The 22,517-nt window shown below is 41.7% G+C and overlaps 2 protein-coding genes across 3 annotated transcripts; one reads left to right on the top strand and one right to left on the bottom strand.

The window, feature by feature from the left end:
* Positions 1–1,472: 1,472 nt before the first annotated feature.
* Positions 1,473–22,451, top strand: LOC131663490 (apoptosis-resistant E3 ubiquitin protein ligase 1). Of its 2 annotated transcripts, none has more exons than XM_058933936.1 (15): positions 1,473–1,726; positions 2,421–2,606; positions 17,172–17,328; positions 17,821–18,026; positions 18,677–18,876; positions 19,094–19,331; positions 19,390–19,559; positions 19,632–19,812; positions 19,884–20,095; positions 20,179–20,445; positions 20,511–20,586; positions 20,659–21,074; positions 21,150–21,338; positions 21,421–21,683; positions 21,753–22,451. In XM_058933936.1, the coding sequence occupies exons 2-15, from the start codon at positions 2,429–2,431 to the stop codon at positions 21,853–21,855; spliced, it is 2,856 nt and encodes a 951-aa protein (XP_058789919.1). In that variant the 5' UTR covers positions 1,473–1,726; positions 2,421–2,428; the 3' UTR covers positions 21,856–22,451. The 2 variants fall into 2 exon arrangements, with proteins under 2 accessions (XP_058789919.1, XP_058789920.1); XM_058933937.1 differs by lacking the exons at positions 1,473–1,726; positions 2,421–2,606 and adding exons at positions 9,878–9,994; positions 15,673–15,913.
* Positions 3,293–5,512, bottom strand: LOC131663491 (uncharacterized). The gene is made up of 2 exons (XM_058933938.1): positions 5,268–5,512; positions 3,293–5,206 (listed from the first exon to the last, which is right to left on the bottom strand). Exon 2 carries the CDS (start codon positions 5,189–5,191, stop codon positions 3,707–3,709), a length of 1,485 nt encoding a protein of 494 aa, XP_058789921.1. The 5' UTR covers positions 5,192–5,206; positions 5,268–5,512; the 3' UTR covers positions 3,293–3,706.
* Positions 22,452–22,517: the final 66 nt, after the last annotated feature.

The following is a 22,517-nucleotide window of genomic DNA, read 5'->3' as shown; positions in this document are numbered from 1 at the left end:
AATGGCTCAAGGGAACCGATACATACGAGGTATTCAACGTCATGCGACACAGCCAATCTTCATTATTCAGCGTGTCAAACTAATTTACCGGGCTTGCATATTGCGTATCGGTGAGCGATATTCTTTCCTATAACGGTATCACGTGCTTTAAACCTTTCTCGCTTTCTTTTTTGTTTTCGCTTCGCTGTATCAGAGCCACGAAAATTGACGTTCATTTGCCCGTAACTCTTCTCTTCCTCTTTTCTTTTCTTCTCGGCGACAAGCCAAGGAGGAATTTCTTTCATATTTTTTTTTATTTACGCCAGCGCACGAGAGCGCCGCACTTGTATAAAGTGACGCTTGTTCTGTTGGCTTGTTGAGCAAATCTGTTACTAGTTGTATACATCTCTCGTACTTTTCTCCGCGTCGATAAGTTACACTCGTTCCTACTCGACGTTGCCCCGAATGACGAATTCGTTGTGCGGGAATAAATAACAATGTTTGTGATTAATTGTGCGAGTACTATCAGTGAAGCGATCATCGTTCGTAAATTCGATTGGATTTACGTTATCAATTCATTAGAATGCATAACCGAATTCAACTTCAAATTATTATTTTGAAAGGAATCTAACCATATAAGTGAAAATAAAAAAAAGTGATAATGCAAGTCAAAAAAGTCCACAAATATCTGTGTCGTATGTTATGGAAAAATTGTAGTTATAACAATTACCTGAGATGATTACCTGAGGCATCATCTACTAGTCAAAAACTAGTTAACTATTATCAAAAGCTATTTTTTATTTCGACTCGCCTATCAGAACATTAGGTATTGAAATGGAATTGAATCATTATCACATAGGATTATTTAAGCAATTTGTTTATGCATTAATTCAACATATTAAAAAATATATTAACCAAACTCTATTGCGCGATTAATATAATATACACCTGTCAATAGTTTTGTCGTATATGGAGTAACTATGGCATCCATCAATTGACCTTTTGTAGTATTAAATATTTTTTCAAACAACTGAACTTGCTCTATGTGTACTAAATCAACAAAGACACTAAATCACAAGTTATATTTCCGTTGAATAAGCCTTCGCATTGCATTGGTCATTAACATCTATAAAATCGAGTATAAACACACGTGATTGCCAAACATAAGTCAAATGAGACTATCAGTATATCTGAAGCGTGATCAGATTATTCAATTACGAAAATCACGTCGAGGAAGTAGTGTGAAATTAGCATTGTATCGACCCGTAGCGCGAGAGCTATTTGGCGCGCTTCGAATCCGTTCAAAAAGTTCAGCAGCGCAAGCGCAGTACAGCACTTCAACAGCAGCCGACGCGCGTCGAAGATGCACTGCGCATCGCTTTTTGCAAGTACTGTTAGCTGTGTCTATGTGTGCGTGCGCGTGTGCGCGACACGCTCGCCTCCTCCTCGTAAATATCATGTGTCATCGAAAAACATTAAAAATGTAGCTCTGCGGGCTCTCACCAGTCGCGTGGCACTTTTCCCTTGACTTGGCCGGTAGACTGACCTGCTTTTTTACACGCAGTTCATATTGGAGCTTAAAACGTGTCTACTACTCAAACGTGCCTCTTTCGCTCCACTCGTGAGATGTAAATAAAAATATCCTTGAAAATGAGAGACAAGGCGGAAGCTAAGGAGACTACATCTCTTAAAAACACGCGAATTTTCCACGTAACAACTGACTGACATCTTAGTGGCCAAAAATGTGGTTAAGTGTCTTTCGATTTTACTCTCCTTTTTTGTGCTGTCAGCTTTTTAAGCTCTCGCTTTATTTTTTGCCATTTAACTTATGTACGGATTGAAATAACATTTAACTTAACCTATATCTTGACGTCATGCATTTATCAGGTGTTTTTTTTTCGTCACCTTACTTGGCTAGACGACAGTATACCTTCAATAATATTATGATAATTTAAGTATCATGCAATGACAGTTTATTACATATTTTTATTGGCGTTTCATGTAATTACATTAATTTATTTCAGTAGTTTCAAGAAGAAAATTCATAGTAAAGTACATCTTTCTACAGTGTCGTGAATTTTGTTTGTTTTTGAATAAAAATATCAACAATGATTAGCATTCTTGTCAGAAATTAATTGTTGAGTCATTGCTGAAGTAATGTCAATTGACTCTGACAGTGGCATGAATATTTAAAGTTAAAAATATTCTTAACTTTGTATTGAGATCCAAATATAATTTTGAAAATTTTAGTTTAAACAATATGATAATATTTTTACTGTACTATATAATAGACTAATTAATATTCCATTAGCTGAATTCTCAAAGGACATTGCTTGAATCAAATCACTTTTTAAATTTTTTATATATTTTCATATAGTGTTGATAATATCAATATTGACATTAACATAAAGTGTTTCAAGTTATTTTTATCTTTTATTTAGATGACAAAATGTTCAGATGGTCAACAATGCTATCAGGAGCCTTTTTGGCTCTCTCAATGGTGCTGTCATTTAGTAAACTGGTTATACTGGTGTCAGGTAATGGAAGTAATGAAGACCTTACGGAAGCAGACAAATGGTTGTCTGAAATAGGCCTCAAAGACTATCGACCACTATTTAAACAAAAAGGTATGCAAAATATTTTATAACTAAGTAGCTATCCCTAAAAACCATACTTTGCTTGAAATATTAATTTTATATATTTAAGTCACAAAATTTTTACCTTCATTATACTTTCTAATTTTTTTTTAATTTGAGTAAATAAATAAAATTGAAGTAATTTTAAGAAAAATATGGAACAGTATACTAGTAACATAGATAATTGAAATGTATTATACTTTCATTACTAACTCGAGTTACAATTAAAGTCTAATAATCTGACAGAAAGATTCATGAGCTGGCCTCCATCCAAATACCTACTACCGTACTCACTGATTATTTCAACTTTTATTCTACCATTATAACTAAATTAATTTTTAAGCAACTTCCCTGAAATGAACAAGAACTATTTACATAAATTATATTTATTTATCTATATAAATTTACAATTTTAAATACATCACTTTAGTAAATATATATTATTGTATATATAACTCTTTAAAATTATCACTGGTACGTTAAAAATACTACAGATTTTATCGAATATAATAATAAAGTGTAAGTAAATGTAAATAATAATAGTGATGAGTATTAATACTCATAAGCATTACTTCTAAATATATAACTTTTAAAAAACTAGAGTCAATCACTTTCCAATCTGAATACAATTCCAGTTAATCAAATATTTTTAAAATAGTAGATTTCAATTCATTCACATAAACTACATAAATGATAACTTAAATTACAATTTTACTGTTTGAAAAAATAGCATATTCATTTGACAATTCAAGAATATTTAAGTTTTCAAAATCATTATAATAAGTAGAACTTTAAATGGTAGTAGTCAATATTACATATTCTTTTTATTCAGTCTAATAAATAATCTATACATAAATATATAATCAATATTTATGTGTTAATTATTTAGCATAAAATTGGAAAACACTGCTAATAAACAAATTTTTAATAAATTTTTTAAACAAATTTTTCATGTAACAAAAGACTATTTTGTCATGTAACAACTTTTCATGTAACTCAATTTTTCATGTAACAACAGAATATTTTTAGGCAAAGCATTCATTTCATTTCAAGCAGGTACTATTTCATTCAAGAAACTTTTCTTTTATAATTCAATCACAATATTCAAATATTTCTTCTTGATAAATTGTTTCAAAACCACCATCTTCTTGCACTATTTCTATTTTGGAATTACTTTCTTCATGATTTTCATTAAAATTATCCAACAAGAAATACTTAGTATCTTTGGTGTCATTAAATGAGTTAACTATGTCACCAGTAGCTTCTATTGAAGTTCTACAGTTTTCAATTTGTTTATTCAAAGAACTTTCACTATTATTACTTTCTGTAAAAATAGAAATACTAGTTGATTTCTCAATTAATTGGGCAGCTATGCAAGTGTTGTCTTTGCCTGTCAAAACAGACTGATTCAATGGGTATATTCCACTCTCTTTGAATCCATTTATTACATTATTTGGTACAATTGCTTTTGTGTATGCTATACTAAAAATTGTCCCAACGCATTCTAAGTCAATCACTCGTCCTTTATTTTCTTTAGTCCATTTATCTTGTTCTTCACAGTAGTATTTTTTTAGTTCTGTCATGAAATGTTTTTCCAATGGGTAGCATCTATCAGATAACGTAACTGGAATATTTAAAATGTGTATGTTATGCATTTTAGCTTCTTCAATTAGTTGTATATTTTTCATACATAATCCTTGTTCATTCAAAAGTAAGAGGACAGGATACTCTTTAATTGGTTGTACATAATTTACAAAATGATAGAACCATGTAGGCAAAAATGTATTCTCTTGTATGCATCCAGATGGTTGACAGATGATTTTGGTCCCAGTTGGACATCCTTTTGCAAAATCTGGATTGTCTTCTTTTGAAGGATATATTAATAATGGAGGTATAAAATTTCCATTGGCATTAGAACAAGTGATTACAGTAAGAAAATTAAAGGTTGACATTGTTTTGTCCACTGCACTAAATATTTTAGAACTTAAATTTGGAATAGAAATGACTCCTCTATCATGAACGCTATAAATTCTATTTGGAGGAAATTTATAAAGCTGTTGTAAATTATTCAATACAGGAAAAAATGTATCAATATTGTAATCAACATTCAATTTGCTTGAAATGTAGATAGATGGTTCACTTTTACTTTTTTCTTCAATTTCATTCCTTCTTATAAAATTTTTGTACCAATCATAGCCAGCTAATTTTGTTTTTTTGTTGAAATTATGAGAAATACCATTTATTTCTGCATACTTAAATGCTATTCTACGAAGTTCCAATGGACTTAATTCACGTAAAGATAAATTAAAATCTTTGATATATTGCTTTAATTTCTTTTCTTGTTCTCCTGTAAATGTAGTCTTGAACGATCCCAACTTGAAATTTTGTTCTTCAAGATTAATATTACTATTTTTGGCTCTATGATAGTATCGTATAAGAGTTGATTTTGGTACAGAAAATCTGACAGCTGCCATATTAAATGACAGACCACCTTTAGTTATTGCAGAGATAGCTTGCATCATATGATTTTTGCCCCATTGCTGTCGATTTGACTTTCTTATATAGTTGCGTACCATTGTTAAAATTTGAATCTGAAACAAATGTTATTTATGATATTCAAAGGTTTACAACTGTAATATATGTGACACATACTCAAGAATAGAAACCAAAGTCTGATTATCTATTATTGGAACCTTACAATGTTAAATTACTAAAATTATACGCAATTTTATATTTTTCATGGTTGCAATAACAAAATTAATAAGTCATTGATAAATTTAAACAGTCATTAATTCATAAGGTGATTATTTTTAACATCGGATTAATAAGAATAAAACTTTTGCATTCTTTCGCACATAATTTGATTAAAACTTCCAACTTGAATACTTTTATTTCGAGGCTACATCCATATTATTAGATTACGACACTACATAATTGCATTGTCTACATGGATGAATACCAAAGAAGATAGTGTATCTGAAAGTCCTTAGATGGCGCGATCACTACTTTTAGCAAGTAGTAGGTATAGTTTCAAGTTTAAGAAATGAAAAACTTTAGAGCCGTACGATACAATTAAATTAAATCTCTGTTTGATAATTTTTTTTCAGAAAAATATTAATCAATATTTATTTGAAACTGATTTTGTCGAAAATTCTACGACAAAAATCGAAATGTGGCAAAAGGTTGTGTGGTGTATATGATTTCGTGTAATTCTCGGATTAATAATCAATAAAAAAAATTGTAGTTTTAATATTTATCAGAATTAAAAATGACAAAGCACACTTAGCGGACATTTGATGTAGAAATATTTTTTAAAAAAGGAAACGAAGCATAAGATTTTGTTGAACGATATCTATTGAAAGCCATGGTATATAAACTAAACTTGTGTTCGTTCGTTTTTGCAGATCGTGGCTTTGTCCTTTATTCTCGCCCTCGTTGTTATTTAGAAGCATCTTTCGACGCTGTTAAAAATAATAGATAAAAGATACGTCGACGAAATCACCGGTAGAATCGTACTTTTTTCTACCCAAGCGTTTACCCAAGTCTCGCGCTCAATAAATCAAAGCACACCATATTTGACAATATCATGAGCAGTGAGATTCGAGGCACGTGAGCTAATTAGGCAAACTCAAGCTGACCGCGCGCGATTCCGGGTGTTTGCGTTGAAATTGGCCGATAAGACAGTTGCAATGGATCGGAAGGACAACTAGACGCATGGCCCTCTCTGTCTTTCCCCTGGTTAACGTAGCGAATGAGGCATTCGTGCGCAAGAGGGGCAGGGTCTATCCTACATTGCAAGGCTCTACTTTGGGGTCAGTTAGTGTATGTGTACCTTCGAGGATTGCGTGCCAATCTGCTTCTGCGGTATGTTTTCTTTCTTTTATCGTTTCTCTTTGTTTTTTTTGCCCGCTTCAATGCAGACACTCGCGTCTTGCCACTTTAAACGGCAGGTCGAACCGCGAAACGTTTTCCGAAAAAAAATTCAAGCCAGCCAGACAAGAGTAAAAGAGATATTTGCAATTCAGGTGAGGTACACGTAGACGATGCACAACAATGGCAGTGATCGAGCGCCGCATACAGAGACTGCAATAGGCCCGCACAGCGTGTAATGGTGCGGCTGCTCCCTCGAGATTAAATAATGAATGCACCTCGTTCGCTCGCTCGTTCGGCCTTTCACAATCGCGCGCTCGATACATATTCCTGACTGTCGTTATGCGCCCAATATGTATATATTTGCACAGCCTTGTGTGTGCTATATTGCTGGATTTGTACATGTATAGCTATACCGACCTATTTTTTTGACACGCGTATTAAACTTTCTTGTGTTATTGCCACGAGGAATTTATCTTATCTTACATTATTGCTACAACGTTCAATTTGAAGTAATATGGACAAATGAATACTTATTCTTTTCGGAAATATGGCAGGGATCAGAGATTTTCAAGTACTTTTCTTTAAATTCAACTTTTGTGTGGCATGCAAAATTTGCATTTTATTTATCATTTCGCGTAGCAGGATTTCAATTCGCATAAGAGGATAGCTTCAAAGCCTCCATTATATTTTATGCGATACCAAAAATGGGAATTGATCCACTCGGGATGCTATCGGCAAATATAGTTCGAGAGCTATTCTAATACTTCTTTTTTTACCAACAGCCAAGCTTCGAGTATTTCAAATGTTTCAAACTTTTATACTAACGTTCAACCAAAGGCGGCAAGAATATATCAAAAGAATTCGATTCGCGAATGAGATGAATGAAAAAAGGGCAAAACTAACAATTGGACGTATTAACCTGAATTTTAAAGAAAAGCGTCCGCAAGCGCGACACACGGTAAACTCCATTTTATTTGTCCGACGAAAATACAATAGACGAGAATTTCACATCGGTATATATAGAAGAATAGCAAACCAAAGAAAAAAAATCACGTAGGCTTTCCACTAGTAAAATAAACGCGCCCGGAAATAAATGAAAAAAAAAAACGAATAGCTCGTAGCTGGAAAAGGTTAAAAACGTGTATGAAGCGTATGTCTGTAGCGGAGTAAGAGTGATCGTCGAGTCGGAAGAGAGTACAAGGGAGGTGCACGATGCCATTGGAAAAGAAACAATTCGAACGAATAATTTCCCGGCGTAACACAGGGGTAGAGACAGTGTCGAGCGTGCCCTCTCTCTCTCTCTCGTCGCGAGGAACCAGGTCATAGCTCGCAGAGCGCGTCCAAATTAAAATCCACGGAGCGCCGCGTAAAAAGACGAGCGTCGCAGACATTTGTAAATGTGTCCGAGCGCACTTCCGATTCGCTACAAGAGAGAGAGAGAGAGAGAGAGAGAGAACGGCCGTCGCAAGCTCGCCGTCCTGGCAAATATCAGTAATGAGCGCCAATTAAGCGTCGACTCAAATGGACGGGCGAGTTGATTTCTATCGACGCGCGTGAATAACGCGCGCGATTTTTCATTCTTTCTCGAATCTCGCGCTCGCACGATTCGAGTTCCCGTTCGCTTTCCGCGCACAACGCGCGCAGCGGCGAGAAGAAGTTTGGGAGAATCGAGTTGAGATTGGCGTTGACTGCTCCCGCATAACGGCGGAAAATTGGTTTTTGCTAATTGCGCAAGTTCTACGAACTCTCGTCTCGGCGGCAAAACAAAAGAGGAAACACCGTCGGCGCGCAATGCAAAGCTCGTCGCTTCGTTTGTATTTTGCGCTGCTGTCTGTGCGAACAGAGCTTTATGAAAAGAATCTCTGATAAGATGCTGTGATTGCGAGTTTTATTTTTTACTTTCGCGTGAATTATGCGGATTATTTTTCATCCGGTCGCGCAGTAACTTTTCCCCGGTCTAGTCGTTTTTTTCTTTTTTTTTTTTATTCAAGCGACAGTAACAATGAAAAGTAGAGAGGAAAAAAGTTGAAAGTACCACGCGCACGAAAATAATTTGACTTGCAAATGTCAGGATAAGAAATTTTTTTAAGCTCTAAAGTGTAACAAAAACTCTAAAGTATTCTCATATTCGGGCAAGAAAGAGTTTGTAAGAAAACGAATTACCTTCAATATCTCTACGCTGGCATGGCCAGAAATTCTCCAAACGACAATAAGAGGAAGAGCGGAAGAGAGAGAGAGAGAGAGAGAGAGAGAGAGAGTGCATTTGCAGAGGATAATATAAGGAGTTACAGTACTCGCGTGTCGTGTGGTAAAATCAGAGTGTATCGCACCGGACGAGATGCGTCTTCATAAAAGCGCGCTGCGCGACCCTATAAAAGAAACAAAAAAAAATCAACGTCGCGGAAGGGAGAAAGAAAGCAAGATATAAAGCCTAATCACTCGCAGAAAGGCAAACAATTCGCGCGGTGAACATTGGCGCTGCTGGCCGCTTCCGGCTAACTTTGCTGCAGCCGCATGAAAGATCGATTAATGCAGGAAGAACGAGCGCCAGAATAGTAGAGGGACACTCGCTCGCGTATCCTTTCCGCCAATAAACAGAACAAAAGTTCGGCAAAACTTCTCTCTTTTTCTATTCTTTTTTTTACAATCGCATTCGCTGTTTCGCTACAGCTGCGAATGTTTCGTTGTTTTGGCTCGTGGAAGCGCAATCGACACGAAATTTTCGTTTTCATGGACGATCGAGCGCGACAAAAATCCTTGCTGCATAAGTATCCGAAGTTTCACGTATAGCGTGAAAGGTCATCCTCGTCGGTCAGATATCGCAATTTCATCCTAAACTAGCCAAAATAAGATCCAAAAGTGGTTGAAAGTACGACAGCCCAAATGCCTCAGGGCATCGAGTCATCGAATGAGATTCGCTGTTATTGTGCATTGTAGTGTTAACGGCGTACGTTCGCGAGCAAAAAGCGCGTCTCTCGTCGAAAAGAAAATGTCCCATCAGGATCTAAATTCGCAGGTGTCGGCGTGAATTCTCATCGCCGAAGAATGTCAATCTCGCCAAACGAATAAAGCGGGGAATTTAGTTGCAAAATCCGCGCGTCGTAACGCACTTTTTGCCCACGATGAATACACGGACGGTAGGAGCAGCGGAGGGGGGAGGGGTGCAAAACTGCCGTAAGAAAAGCACACAGCTCCAGCGTAATCTCCGACGCTACGCTGGCATTCCGCAGTTTGGTGTGTTCGGCTTGCACCTAGTTTGCGACGGGGGGTTGGTCTCTCTCTCTCTCTCTCTCTCTTGCGAAGGTGGACGTGGTGGGGAGGGCACGTTTGGCGCGGGCGCAAGCTCTCGACCGACTCTTACTCGCGTGCCATACAGTCGAGCGTCGTGGCTCAACGCGACCGGATCATCCCGCGCTCGCTCTCGACGCGAGTACACAGTGACCCGCCAGACATGGTGTCGTGAGGACAATCGACGGCCGCATCTTTTCCGTAGCACGACAACTGGGGTAACGAGTAGAACCGTGAACGCTTGCGAGACCGTGCGCGCGCTGCGGCGACGGCGCTGAGCAGCGCGAATCGTCGCGTCGCCGTTGCTTGTTTTATGTTTTTCTGCTCCCGTCCTCGGCAATCACTTTCGCGCGCCCTTTTTTTTCTTCTTTTCTTCCTGTCGTCCTTGTCGGCGCACTTCCAATGAATACCAATTAGTTTTGCCCGCCGAATGAGTCATCAGTCCACTTCGAGTGTTGAGTTATCTTTGAAATCGATAGATTGTACGTTCGGTGCGATTGAAAATTAATCACTCTGATCCGTCTGGTAATCGTGAAGTTTTAAGAACCCCTCTCTCCATCTCGGTTGGTTCACTTAAATTTAGAGACGTTTCCAATCTGTAAGCGAATGATTAAGTTAACATTGATGGTTTACTTTACTCAGTGCCATTTACTTTTGTGATCGAGCGAATCTACCAAACTCGATTTATTCGTCGTTTCGCTGCTGCTTCACTATATTTCGCGAATTGCTTTAACGAGACGCAAAGTTCATTGCCTCGTTACTCTAATCGAATTCCCATCGAAAAAGCTTCGTTGATATTTAGCAGGCAAAAGCGCGGAACAATAGCAAAGGCAGCAAGCCCCCATGCATGTTTACATTTCGGCTGGTGCACACGAGCGTATTCAGCTGCGCGAGACGCGCCAACACGGGCGGCTAGCGACAAACGATCGCGTCGTATAGCCGTCGCGTGCCCTGGAGTCGGTCGACCGACAAGGGGATTTTACTGTCGCACGGGGAAGCGCGAGGAACAAAATGAGCGTCGGGCGTGTTATTTTCTTGCGATCGATTGCCAAAAGAACGGACGAACTCGGCCGAGATGAGGCGGGGAATAGGCGCCTTCTTCGCTCGACCAACGACGGCTATAGCGAGAGGGGCGACCGACAAATTTCATCGGAGGCCTTGTGCCTGGCTGATCGAGCATCGCCCTGTGGTTATTCACGCGCGCGCGACGAATTACTTGTGTACGTTCCTTCGTTTCGGACGAAACGAGCTCGCTACAAGTACGCCGGCGACTTTTCCAAATGAAAAATCGTCGCGTGTCGACTTGTCCGCAAATCGTCGCGCGGGTTTGAAACTAGAAACAAGCGTGATTACCAAAAGCCTAACCCAGTTATTTACACGCACGACAAGCAACGAGGTGGCGCGCAAGCGAGTCCATGGAAAACAAAAAAAGAGAAACGTAACAAGCGTATACGTATATTTTCCGTTGATGCATGACGCACAGGTTCGCGTGTCGGCGGCGATTGGCATGATGTGCATCGTACGAAAGGCGCGCAACTTTGTAACTACCTGTTCGCGACTTGGAACAGCGGAGGTCGCGAATCGTTCGGCGAGTGTATAAAGCCGAGAACTGACGTCAACCGTAGACAGCCAAACTCGACGTATCTTTCAAACGGCATATAGCGTTAGCTGTCGATCGCCAATCTGTGTTCCAAGTTGCAGCATTTCAGTTTGATATTACTCATCGAAGGCTATCTATGCACGTAGCTGCGAAATTCTTCCGGTAAAGTAGAACCAGAGAGGGAGAAAACTCGTGCCAAATAGTATTCCGCGGGAAATCTAACTTGGCTATTCGTTTAACGAGTCCAAGATAAACGTTAACTCTACTGCCCCTTATTTTGTTTTGTTTATTCATTCGTCTGTCGCCGAAGCGTCCAAACTTTCAATTGAATTTATCGAACGAATGATCGCTTTACGCCGATTTTTTTTATCGAAATGTCCACGCGACACACAGTGTCGTTTCGATTCCAATCAGCAGTGAACGTCATATTTGCCGCTTTGACTGTGCACTTTCCAGCGCCAGAAATACACGCGCGTTGCATAGCAGAATACAATATCACACATCGTTAACAATATCACTAAAAGGTCTCTAACCATAACCACATTTTAGCGTTCATCAGCGTGCGCTTTTCGCGAGCTAACGATCGCCCTCCCAATTATCGAGTTACAAATGGACTCGCGTCAGGAACACATCAAAGTATCGCATGGCATCGTACATCGTATCTCCTCTCAACAACGAAATTATGTAAATGCATGCTCGCAAGTAAAATCCATAACGTCATCCGTGCACTGTGCGCCGCCGGAGGTCTGTGCTTTCCTTTTTTCCCCGATGCACTTTGTGCGTGCGCGAACTTAACTGGAATATCGATCCGCGCGCGCTCGATACGCCGCGAAAAAGAGAAGGCCGGAAATCAATCGATTCTATCGCGACGACACAGGGGGAGAGAAACATCTTTGTCCGCTTCGATTCGATCGATTTGTCCCCGTGAACGACGAGTCGCCGTCGAGCACTTTCTCGTTCTCCGTGACGTTGATCGCGCGTAAAACACGGCGAGAGAGTGCCGTGGTGACCCTTCGCGCGAATTTCAAATCGGCTTTTTCCGGATTGCCGTAGAAATCGCGATCGAGACGCGACTCGTAGCAGAGGTACGCCGAGCAAGTTTTTTCACGAGGAAGGGAGGATAAGCAGCCAGCGCGAGGATTAACGGTGTTTTGTGCGGTGCCGTGGTCTAGCACGCGTCGCTTTCTAACGAGCGACTTTATGCAGACGCAGAAATATATTGCGCGCGAAAGGGAATTATGCAAAAGACTTTCTAGACGGGCAGCGCGACGAGTCACCCACAAATATACTTTGCAGTTCGGAGGGAGAAAACTGCTCGAAACTCATCTTTCTCCGCTTTCTCGTTCCAATTCGATTGTGCGAATCGAACAACTCTACACGCTCCGTTTTTTCTCTCTCTCTCTCTCTTTTCATGTCAATAAATCCGGGATACGAAGGGACACTCTCGAGAATTCTAATATTCCGAGCTGCAAGCGTACATTAGCTTCCAGCAAGCTATTTTTTAACGCAACTTTAGAACTCTATTCTATTTACAAATCTGAGATGAAGTGGTTCCATCATTTTCCTCGATTGTGAAATAACGCTAAAACCGTGTTATTTACTGGATAGATTTTCATTTCAATTGTGATTATGCAGGCTCGAACGTTTTGAGCTTATTAAAAATTACGATGTTGATCAGCATTAGCCAACAATTGTCTACTATGCAGCCGTTCGCATGTAAAGAGTCCTTTGTTAATCAAACATCGAATCGAAATACTCGCTCGACGCAATACATTCAGTTGATATCCGCTCAAGCGCACATCTCGCAAATGCCATTGGCAAGCGAACGCGTTACATTTCTAATTACAGCAGCGCTCTCCCGTCAAAGCTCTGCCTAAGCCAAAATTTCCGACTCGTTTAAATCCTCGTCGCGAAAAACGTTCTATCATCTCTTTTCAAAAGGTAGAAGAAGAAGTGGAGGCGCCATCACCGCGTTCCACTCACCCGAAAGAGAGATTGATCCGTCGTGTGTGTGTGTGTGTGTGTCTGAGCCTTGGACTTTTCCCCCTCGACGACTCTCCTCACTTTTGAGCTTTCTCCGCGTGCGTGTATACGCGAAAATCGATCTCTTCGCGCGCGCAAGGATTATTATCCAAAGTTTGTGCGCAGCGGGCGTTTGATTGACGAAAGTGATAATGCTAAAGCCAGCGGAGCTCCTTTGTACCATGCACCGCGTATTGGGCTTGCAAACCTCCTTCTAATTATGACATCAGTTCTCGCGAACGACGATATCCATCAAAATAATACGCTTATTTTTCATTCAAGTACTCGTTACAACGATTGACTGCTTGTTGCCCCCCCCCCCCCCCTCTCACCATACATACACAGGCACACGCACACACTCGCCAATTTATTTATTTTTTTTTCGTTAGGAAAACTCGCGTCTCGCGTGTAATTTATCGACGGCGCTTTACGTCGTTAATTACACGTACGCGGATCAATAATCCGAAAATAATTAGATGCTGCGCGCCCATTGCGCCTAATTGCACGTGTCGATTATATAAGCATACGCAAACCCGGCGCGTCTTTTGTGCGTCAGAAGCATTTGATAATGCAATTGTCGTCCCCAACCGTTTTGCACCAGCGCAAAGCCTTTGTTAATTTTGGCCCATTTACTTGCGTGGACGACGCGTTGTTTGGTCGAAATGGCTTCAACCGAGCTGCAGATTTGACGGGGGAAAGGGAGCACGCGGGCTCGTTTCGCCGGTCGATCGACGGCAAACGCATCGTAAGATCGAACGATAATATTGCCCGCGGTAAAAGAATAATTAATCGCGTGTGTGAGAGAGAGAGAGAGAGAGAGAGAGAGAGAGAAGACAGGGAAGTGGGTTAGCGAGACAGAAGGCAGCTCGCGAGCGAACGTGCGGATCGATGATACGTATACGAGGCCTGAAAGAGCGCGCGTGCTACGTGAATTGCGAGTTCGACGCGCGAACTAATGATCGCAGACGCGCGCGCGCGTACAACTTTGCGTCGTGGAATCCGAGATTGTGAAAAGGTCAAGAGTGTAAGGCAGAGCTAGCGAGTTTGTCATTTTGAGCCACTTGGCTTTTGCTCCGCGCGGCTTAGGCTTGTACCAAGGCTCTTTCTTTCTCTTCAAACTTTCAGCTTCTTTTCATTCGTCATCCTCATCTCTCTCTCTCTCTTCTCGACCTCGTCAAATTTCTTTCTTCCTCTTCTTCTTCTCCCCTTTTTGAGCAGTGACAATGCGAGTCGCAAAGCAAAGGAAACGTCCGTTTCATTTGCTGCGAAAATCGTCAGCGAGGAAATAAGAAGCGTTTAATTAAGCGCCTCGCGCGTGGGCATAGCAGCGCTATCGATTTCGAACAACACGCCTTCACGCGCGCACGCACACGCCAACAGGCAATACAGCGGTGTAATTGGTCTCAACATGAAATTGCAATAAAGCGGCAATCTTGGCACGAAAGCCGCAACTTTTGTACGCGAAAGAAATCGTATCTCATTCTTAAATCGCGTTGCGATCGGCCGCAAGGGCAAACATTTTCTCTACGCGTGGCAGCCCGAGTCTCGAAAGAAACACTTGGCACGCGCGCTCGATGCTTTTCAAAGCTAAAGCGAAAAATAAAAACGGGAGGGAAAAGTAATTGCGATACGCGCCGTAATCTCCGAGACCTTTCGACCTACAATCGAAAAAAGTACACAACGAGGAGTTAACGAGAGTATCAGCGATACCGGTTCGTTAAACGGGGCGCCGAGCCCAGCAGCGACGTCGCGCTCTCGACGCACGAAGGAAACAAAGAGCGCCGCCTCGCGTTATGGAAAATAGCGCGATCCGCGCGTCGTCGTCGTTATCTTGCCGCATTGAAATTCCACGAAAAGTCGGAGCGGAAAACAGCGCGCTCGGTTTTTCGAAAGCCTTTATCAATGCACTCGATCCACCCCCGTCCCTCCGCTCTTGCGAAGGCAAATGGCACTCTCGTTCGAAGGGCTTCGTGCCTTTCGAAATGAATTTTTACGCGAAAAGGAAAATCGGTGCACGCCTGCGCGCTCGTGCGCCCACTGAAAAGTATATGTTTATGGAACATGACAACGGGTAAAAAGCATACGTGCAGATTGGAAAGGTAACAGTATCAGACGTGTATTGAAAACGTTGTATTTTTATGTTTTCCAACGAACATCGCGTTCGGTCAATTTTCAATTCAGACCTTTCGGTTGCCTTTATTCTGCGTGTACGCGTGCGTGGTTCTTTTTAGTCTCGCTCGTTCACGGTTTTGCTCATTATCACCGTTTCAACAGGACGGGTATTGCGATTGAAATAAAACAGCCAGTTCCGGTGCCAGTGAAACGAAAGAACCGCGGCTGGAAGTATGACTGCATAGTGCGCACTTGTCCCATCTTCGAAGTTACGAATATTTCGCAAAAATTATGCCTGACAAAACTTCGGGGAGTCGATATGGTGTCGGAGACAAAGATTATTATAACGAAGAAATCTCTTCCATCGGCATGTCGGTCCGTCCTAGTGGTAGTAATTCCTCTGGTGAGTTTCATTCTGTCAACCATCGTAATGAACATTTTCGTGATTTAGTGAACACTTCATATAAACGCTCGAAACAGTGTGCATTTCATTTGTCGCCGTCGCACATTTATGCAATTATTAATAGCTCGGCTGCGAGTACAACCCCACGTCTCTTATTATTTAAATGAGCAGCGACTGTGATCTGTGCAGGAAAAAAGAAGACTTTTGGGTGACATCAAAAATAAAAAAATAATGACGAATATCGCCGAATAAAAAATAATTCAAATACATACATTCGGTCAATTTTCTATGTCTCGCAGCCACAACGCGACTCATAAAAATGTATACCCAAACGTTTCGTCGAGACGCGCGCGACGCTGGCAACCTCGTTACCCGTGAGACGCTTCATTCCTTTTTTTCCTCCTCTCCTTTCGATGAATATTTCAGGGACGCTTGAAAAAAAAAAAAAAAAAAAAGTAAAATTGCCTTTTATAAAAATACCCAACGTACGTTGACGCGCGACGGACGATTTACGATCCGTCATCGGCGAAACAGAAAAAAAAACGCTGGCAAAACCATACGTGGTCGCCCACGAATATTCACCCACGACGCTATCTTATCGGTTTTCGTCCAGCGAACCGGCGTCGCCACCGGGCAGATTTCGGCGCGACGGTCGGCCTCGAGATAGTGCCACGAGAGCATTTTTCACCTACGCGAGTCTATCTTACGCTGAATCAAATGGAATGCAAATGAAATGTTCGTTGATCGCTTAATGAACAACCAGACGCGACAGTTGTATATTTTTCATTGTTTCCCTAATTTCACCTAGATCCTCTGAATATTTTAATTGCTGTGAAAGACTTGATTCCCAAGCGAGTGTTCGTAATTAATCGAGTTAGTACAATTAATTTAGTGTTCAGAAATTAATCGAGCCCGAGTGGTCTGCGAGTCGGTATGAAAATTAACGACGTGCGCGTCGAATACCTTGATGTCCCGCCCATGAATCTTGTCGGTTGAAATTTAGTTGAAAAATGTAACACACAAAAGCTAATCTGGAACGCGCAATTACGCGACGCCCGTCAATGCGGAGCGAGTGATTTAAGAAATCCACGCTCGCTCCGCCCGAAATCCTCGGCCTAATAAGGCTAAATTCCAGCCCTTGGCGTAAAATATTTAGCATCTCGATTCGCGAGATGACTGCCGCGCCACAAGCCCGCAGCGAAGTTGAATCACGCTGATATTAAGCTTGCCCCGAGCGTGTCTTCTTCTTGCTTTACAGGCATTTCGAGTTTGGCGAGCTGCGGCGAGGTGGAGGCGTTGCCGGAATTGCCACCACAAGACGAGGAGCGCCTTCAGAGGGCCGCTCGACTTCTTCAGCAACGACTTGTTTTACGCCAATGGCTCGCCGATCATGGCCTGCACAACTATTATCAGAGGTATACGCGCGTGTCCCGTCTCATTGTCTCTCGGAAACAAAAGAACCTGTAATTGCCGACGCGATGGCGTTGCGTAAAGTCGCCGTTACACGTATACGCACGAGCGAGGGAGATATAGGAATTGTTCGTTGCTGTGGAAGGCGGCAGTCCGTTGCGTAACCCACGCTCGTTTCTCTTGTTTTTCAGATAAACTTCATTAAGCTCGGGCGAAGCTTACCTTCAAAGCCGGATTAAAGTTACGAAAGCTCTTGTTGTTCGCAAGATATACAGTCTTGCCAGTTGAACAGTACACTTATTTTATGCCGCGGTGCATTTTTAATTTTTTCCAGTTATCATTGTTTTCGGCAAACGTGCACTCGCACGCGATGAGAATTCACGTTCGACCGTTAGTTTATCGAGCACAAGCTCGTTACCGCGAGAGTGCAAAAAACCTCGTTTTGAGTCCGTTGCGCGTGCGAAAGCGAGCAAATTGCAAGTATTTTGTCCCCCTAGATTGATGCAGATGGAAGTTGTCTCATTGGAAGATGTCTACTGGGTGGAAGACAATGCGGCACGAGCAGCGCTCGGCAAAGATTTGCCGCGCTGGATCCAAGCGAGACAAACGTTGCCCACCTCCAAGGAGGATCTGGACGTGTTGAAGGCGGATCTGTGGAGCTCCGTGGTGAAGAACAGTCAGCATCAGGATGCCTGGACTTGGGGTAGGTTGGATCGAGTCTCACATTGAACTGCGGCGGGCGCGCGGCCGTTGTGCTCTCTCTCTTGACCTAATTATACGCGAGGAAAAATCGCTCGCAGTGCCGCCTGTAATTGCCTCGCAAGCCCCGGCGCGTCAACGATAATTTAGCCACAAGCGCCCCCGCGCGCCAAACTTTATTCCGACGAGAGGCCGCGATGAGTGTCCATCAGCTCGGACATTGTGATGCAGCTGGGTAGGTTAATCATCGATTGGCAGCAACATTTGCAGGAAACAACACCTCCTTGTCGTCTTATCGCTCGCCTTATCTTTATTCTTGCGCAACGTTGCGCATATCTTACGATTATATCGGCCAGTCGCACGCACGTTGTTGTTTTTTTTTTTTATAATACGCAGTTACTTTGTATGCGATGTCAAGTGCATAATACTCACGGCGTGCGTTGATTTTGTTTGCTCAAGCTCGCCGTTATTCAGTTTACAAACGTCTCGCGAGCCTCTAAGCATTCCACTGGGTTCGCTAGTGCTGGCCACAACGATGGATCCGAAGGCACGAGTAACGCATCGATCGATCACGGTGTAGAACGAAACCCAACCCAACCCACGCGTTCGTTTCATATCCGAACAGAGAGCGTGACTTTCGCTCTGTTGTCGCAGGTGGAATGCTGGTCGTGTCGGTATCGGTGGCCGGTTTGGTCACCCTCGCGGCGATGACTCAACCAGCCCTCGCCCCCGAGGCCAAGCACTCGCTTCTGCAGTACGTGACTGGCAAGTACCTCTTGCCCAGCAATTGTCGCGTACACTTCGAATGGGAAGAGCCGCAGCTCGTCGGCGAGACCATGACTTTTAACGTGAAGGTGAGTGAGCCAATCGAAGAACTTTGTCATTCAACGTTCTTGTTTTCTTTTTTCTCTTTTCCCTCTTAATTAAAAGAATGCAATTTGTTTGTATACTTTTTCTCTCGTCGGTCAGCTTTAGCGTGCAATCGGAAAATATATAGCTAAAGTGGGTCAGCGCTCGTTAAAGAAGGAGCGAGCGCATCGATAAAAAGGCGTATGCGCGTGTATGTTGCAGTTTTATCAGAGGAATGGGCAACCGTATCCAATATGCGACAAGGATAATCTAATCGTCGAAGTGACGGAGGGCACACGTAGAGTAGCGACTCATATAGAACTAGGCGGTACGGACCCAATGGCAGCCAACACGGCGGTCGTCAAGTTCACAGTGCGCCACGCCGGGCAATACAGAATCGCCGTGCTCATTGGCTCCTGCCACGTACACGGCAGCCCGTTCCTCAAGAATTTTCTCCCGGGTAAATTATTTCGGAGCGACGGCACGTTCGCATCTGAGCTGGTCGCTTGCTTTTGCAGGTCCGCCTGATCCAAATAAAACGGTCTTCGTCCGACACAGCTCGACCGTCGTCTGTACAGCTAGCATCGCCCATTCGATGACGATCGAGCCACGAGATGAATACGACAATCTGTGCGTTTTCGGAAACAGTGACAAGCCCGTCGAAGGCTACAATGTAAATATAACTCAGGTGAGCTTCTTGTGCTCTGACTTTGTCGTTGCCTTCTTCCTTTTTAATTAAAACTTTCCAATTGCACCGTAGATTGGTACTTCGAATGGCAATAGTACTCCGGTCTCGTGCAACGTGCAATTAGAGTACGACGCGCCTAATCAGCGAATTCTTTTGAAAGTCACATTCCCGAAAGGTGGCTGTTACCATGCTAATGTCAGCCTTTACGGGCTGCAACTGCACAACGGTGACTTCGACATCATAGTGCTAGAGAGTGAGTATGCACTGATCAAACATTCCCGTATCCTGTCCACTTTGCCGACTATTTGCTCGATGAATTCACAGGCGCAGTCGCTAGAGCTGTACATAATAACGTAGCTTCGAAAGATCCTGATATTTGTTATGCCGCCAAGTTGTTGAGTTTGCACGGCGAGAGATTTTCGAAACCGAAGAAGGTGTTTTGTTTTATCTCGCCCAAGCAGCTCACTATTAAAGAATACTTGTTGAAGTTTATACCAAAGAGACTTGTTACATTCAGACTTTGCCCATCGACGAAGGTACGCAATGTCTATTACATATTATGATAATATGCCGCCCCTGCTGTGTGCAGACTGTTTAAGGGTTAATTTACGATTTGCAGTTCCACTTTGATAGCACTAATAACCAGCACGAAGGTTACGACTCGTTCACGATCGATGACGGATGCCAGCCTCCTATTGAATTGATTTCCCATTATCGTGATATCATCGCGGCTACTTTCACGCTGTTTCTGTTAAAGAACATCGGCGGTAGCGAAACTTTTGCTGACAAGCAAGACTTCTTCTATCACGAAGTCAGAAAACATCATCAGAAACATTATCACGAAAAGTTGACTATGAAGATTCAACGGGACAAATTGTTGGAATCGGTAAGATTTATTATTGTTGTCAATGGGGATGAGCTAACACTTTGCATATCTTTGTAATGTTTCAGTCGATGAAAACGACAAAAGGATTTTCCGTTAGTGACTGGTGTCGTAATTTCGAAATAACATTCCAAGGCGAGCAAGGTAAATGCGTTGCAGTGCACAATAATTTTTTACGAAATGCTTCTGCCACAATGCTTTGACATACGATCGTAGGTGTCGATTGGGGTGGAGTGCGCAGAGAATGGTTCGAGCTGATATGCGCATCGTTATTCGATCCGGGAAACGGCCTCTTTGCATCCTTTGGAGAATCTCAACAAGCTCTCGTGCATCCTAATAATAAAAGGCCTTCGCAATTGAAACTTAAGCATTTTGAATTCGCCGGAAGGATCGTTGGCAAGTGTTTGTATGAATCTGCACTTGGAGGTTCTTATCGCCAACTCGTTCGTGCGAGATTCACGAGATCTTTCTTGGCACAAATTATCGGCCTCAGAGTACATTACAAATATTTCGAACAAGATGATCCTGATTTGTATTTAAGCAAAGTCAAATACATCCTCGAGAATGACGTCGAGGAGATGGAGTTATTCTTTGTCGAGGAGGAGTACGATAAAGATGGTCAATTAGTTAGAGTGAGTTGCATTTTTGCTACGAATAACGATCTACTTTGTGTTATGTATTTTTTAATAATTGCTTTTTTTTTGCAGGTCGCCGAATTAATACCTGGCGGCAGTAAAATTCGTGTTACAAATGATATGAAACTTCGATATTTAGATGCCTTAGCACAGCACAGACTAGCTAGTTCGATTCGTGCTGAAGTTGAGTACTTTTTAAGAGGATTGAATGAACTGATTCCGGACAACCTTCTCGGAATTTTCGATGAAAATGAACTTGAGGTACACATCTGACATCCACATTGAGATATAACTGATTAATCTTTATCCGACGACTAACATCTCTGATATTACATCTTGGCAGCTGCTTCTTTGTGGAACTGGTGAATACAGTGTAGCTGATCTTAGAGCTCATCATATAGCAAACGGTAGCTCGTCCGAGTTCCTTAAAGTTCTTAACTGGTTCTGGACGGCTGTCAGCAATTTTACGCAAGAGGAAATGGCACGACTTCTTCAATTTACTACTGGCTGTTCACAACTTCCTCCTGGCGGCTTTCAGCAACTCAGTCCTAGATTCCAAATCACTGCTGCACCTACTTTTGAGAATCTTCCTACTGCACACACATGGTTAGTAAATTGCCTTAAGCATACAATTTTTTTTAATCAAATCTTTTTACATATTCACTCTGTTCTTAGCTTCAATCAACTCTGCTTGCCAGACTATGAGTGTTACGATCACTTTGAGAAGGCGCTACTGCTGGCCATTAGCGAAGGAACTGAAGGGTTTGGAATGATTTAAGCAATGGAAATATCACCAATGAAAAAATAATAACTTAAATATAATTAGTGCAACTAAATAACAGGCATTGACTGTTGATGACTGTTTCTCTTCGCTCACTAAACGATTTGAATACGAAATAACGATTCTAGTCCCCTAGTAATTCTTATAGCAAAACGAAACAAACGTGCAGATGGGTAGATGGTAAAATATCCTTTTTTATACGGCAAATAACGTTATCTGTTTTTGATAAAGATATAAGGAAATTGGACTTCGCGATCAAACCTATGCAGTATAATTTGAAGACTATGCGGCTGGATTAATAATCATTTTGATGGAATTTCTACTAATAAGTGTTTTTTTGTATGGATAGTGGGATCATTTTGTTTACGTTCTTTATGGAAAATACGCTTCATATTGACCGTAAGTCAATAGGACTTTTTTAATTGTAAGATTTTCTATGATTGCAACTTTTTTAACGCGTGAAAACCAGCCCATTTCGTGACAAATAATAGAAATCTAACTTTACATTTTATTAATACGCTTTAAAGTTGTATTTGTAAATTTAAAAGAGAAACAAACTTGTAGGTTTAAGTAACTCTTGTTGAATGTTCATGAAAAATGTATATGTATTATATCTTTATATATATATATATATATATATATATATATATATATATATA

This window comes from Phymastichus coffea, unplaced genomic scaffold, assembly GCF_024137745.1.
Source record: "Phymastichus coffea isolate CEN01 unplaced genomic scaffold, Cenicafe_Pcof_1.1 PCOF00036, whole genome shotgun sequence".
In the NCBI taxonomy this organism is placed as follows: Eukaryota; Metazoa; Arthropoda; class Insecta; order Hymenoptera; family Eulophidae; genus Phymastichus; species Phymastichus coffea.
Note: the sequence above shows the minus strand (reverse complement) of the source record. Positions and strands in the feature narration are given on the sequence as shown.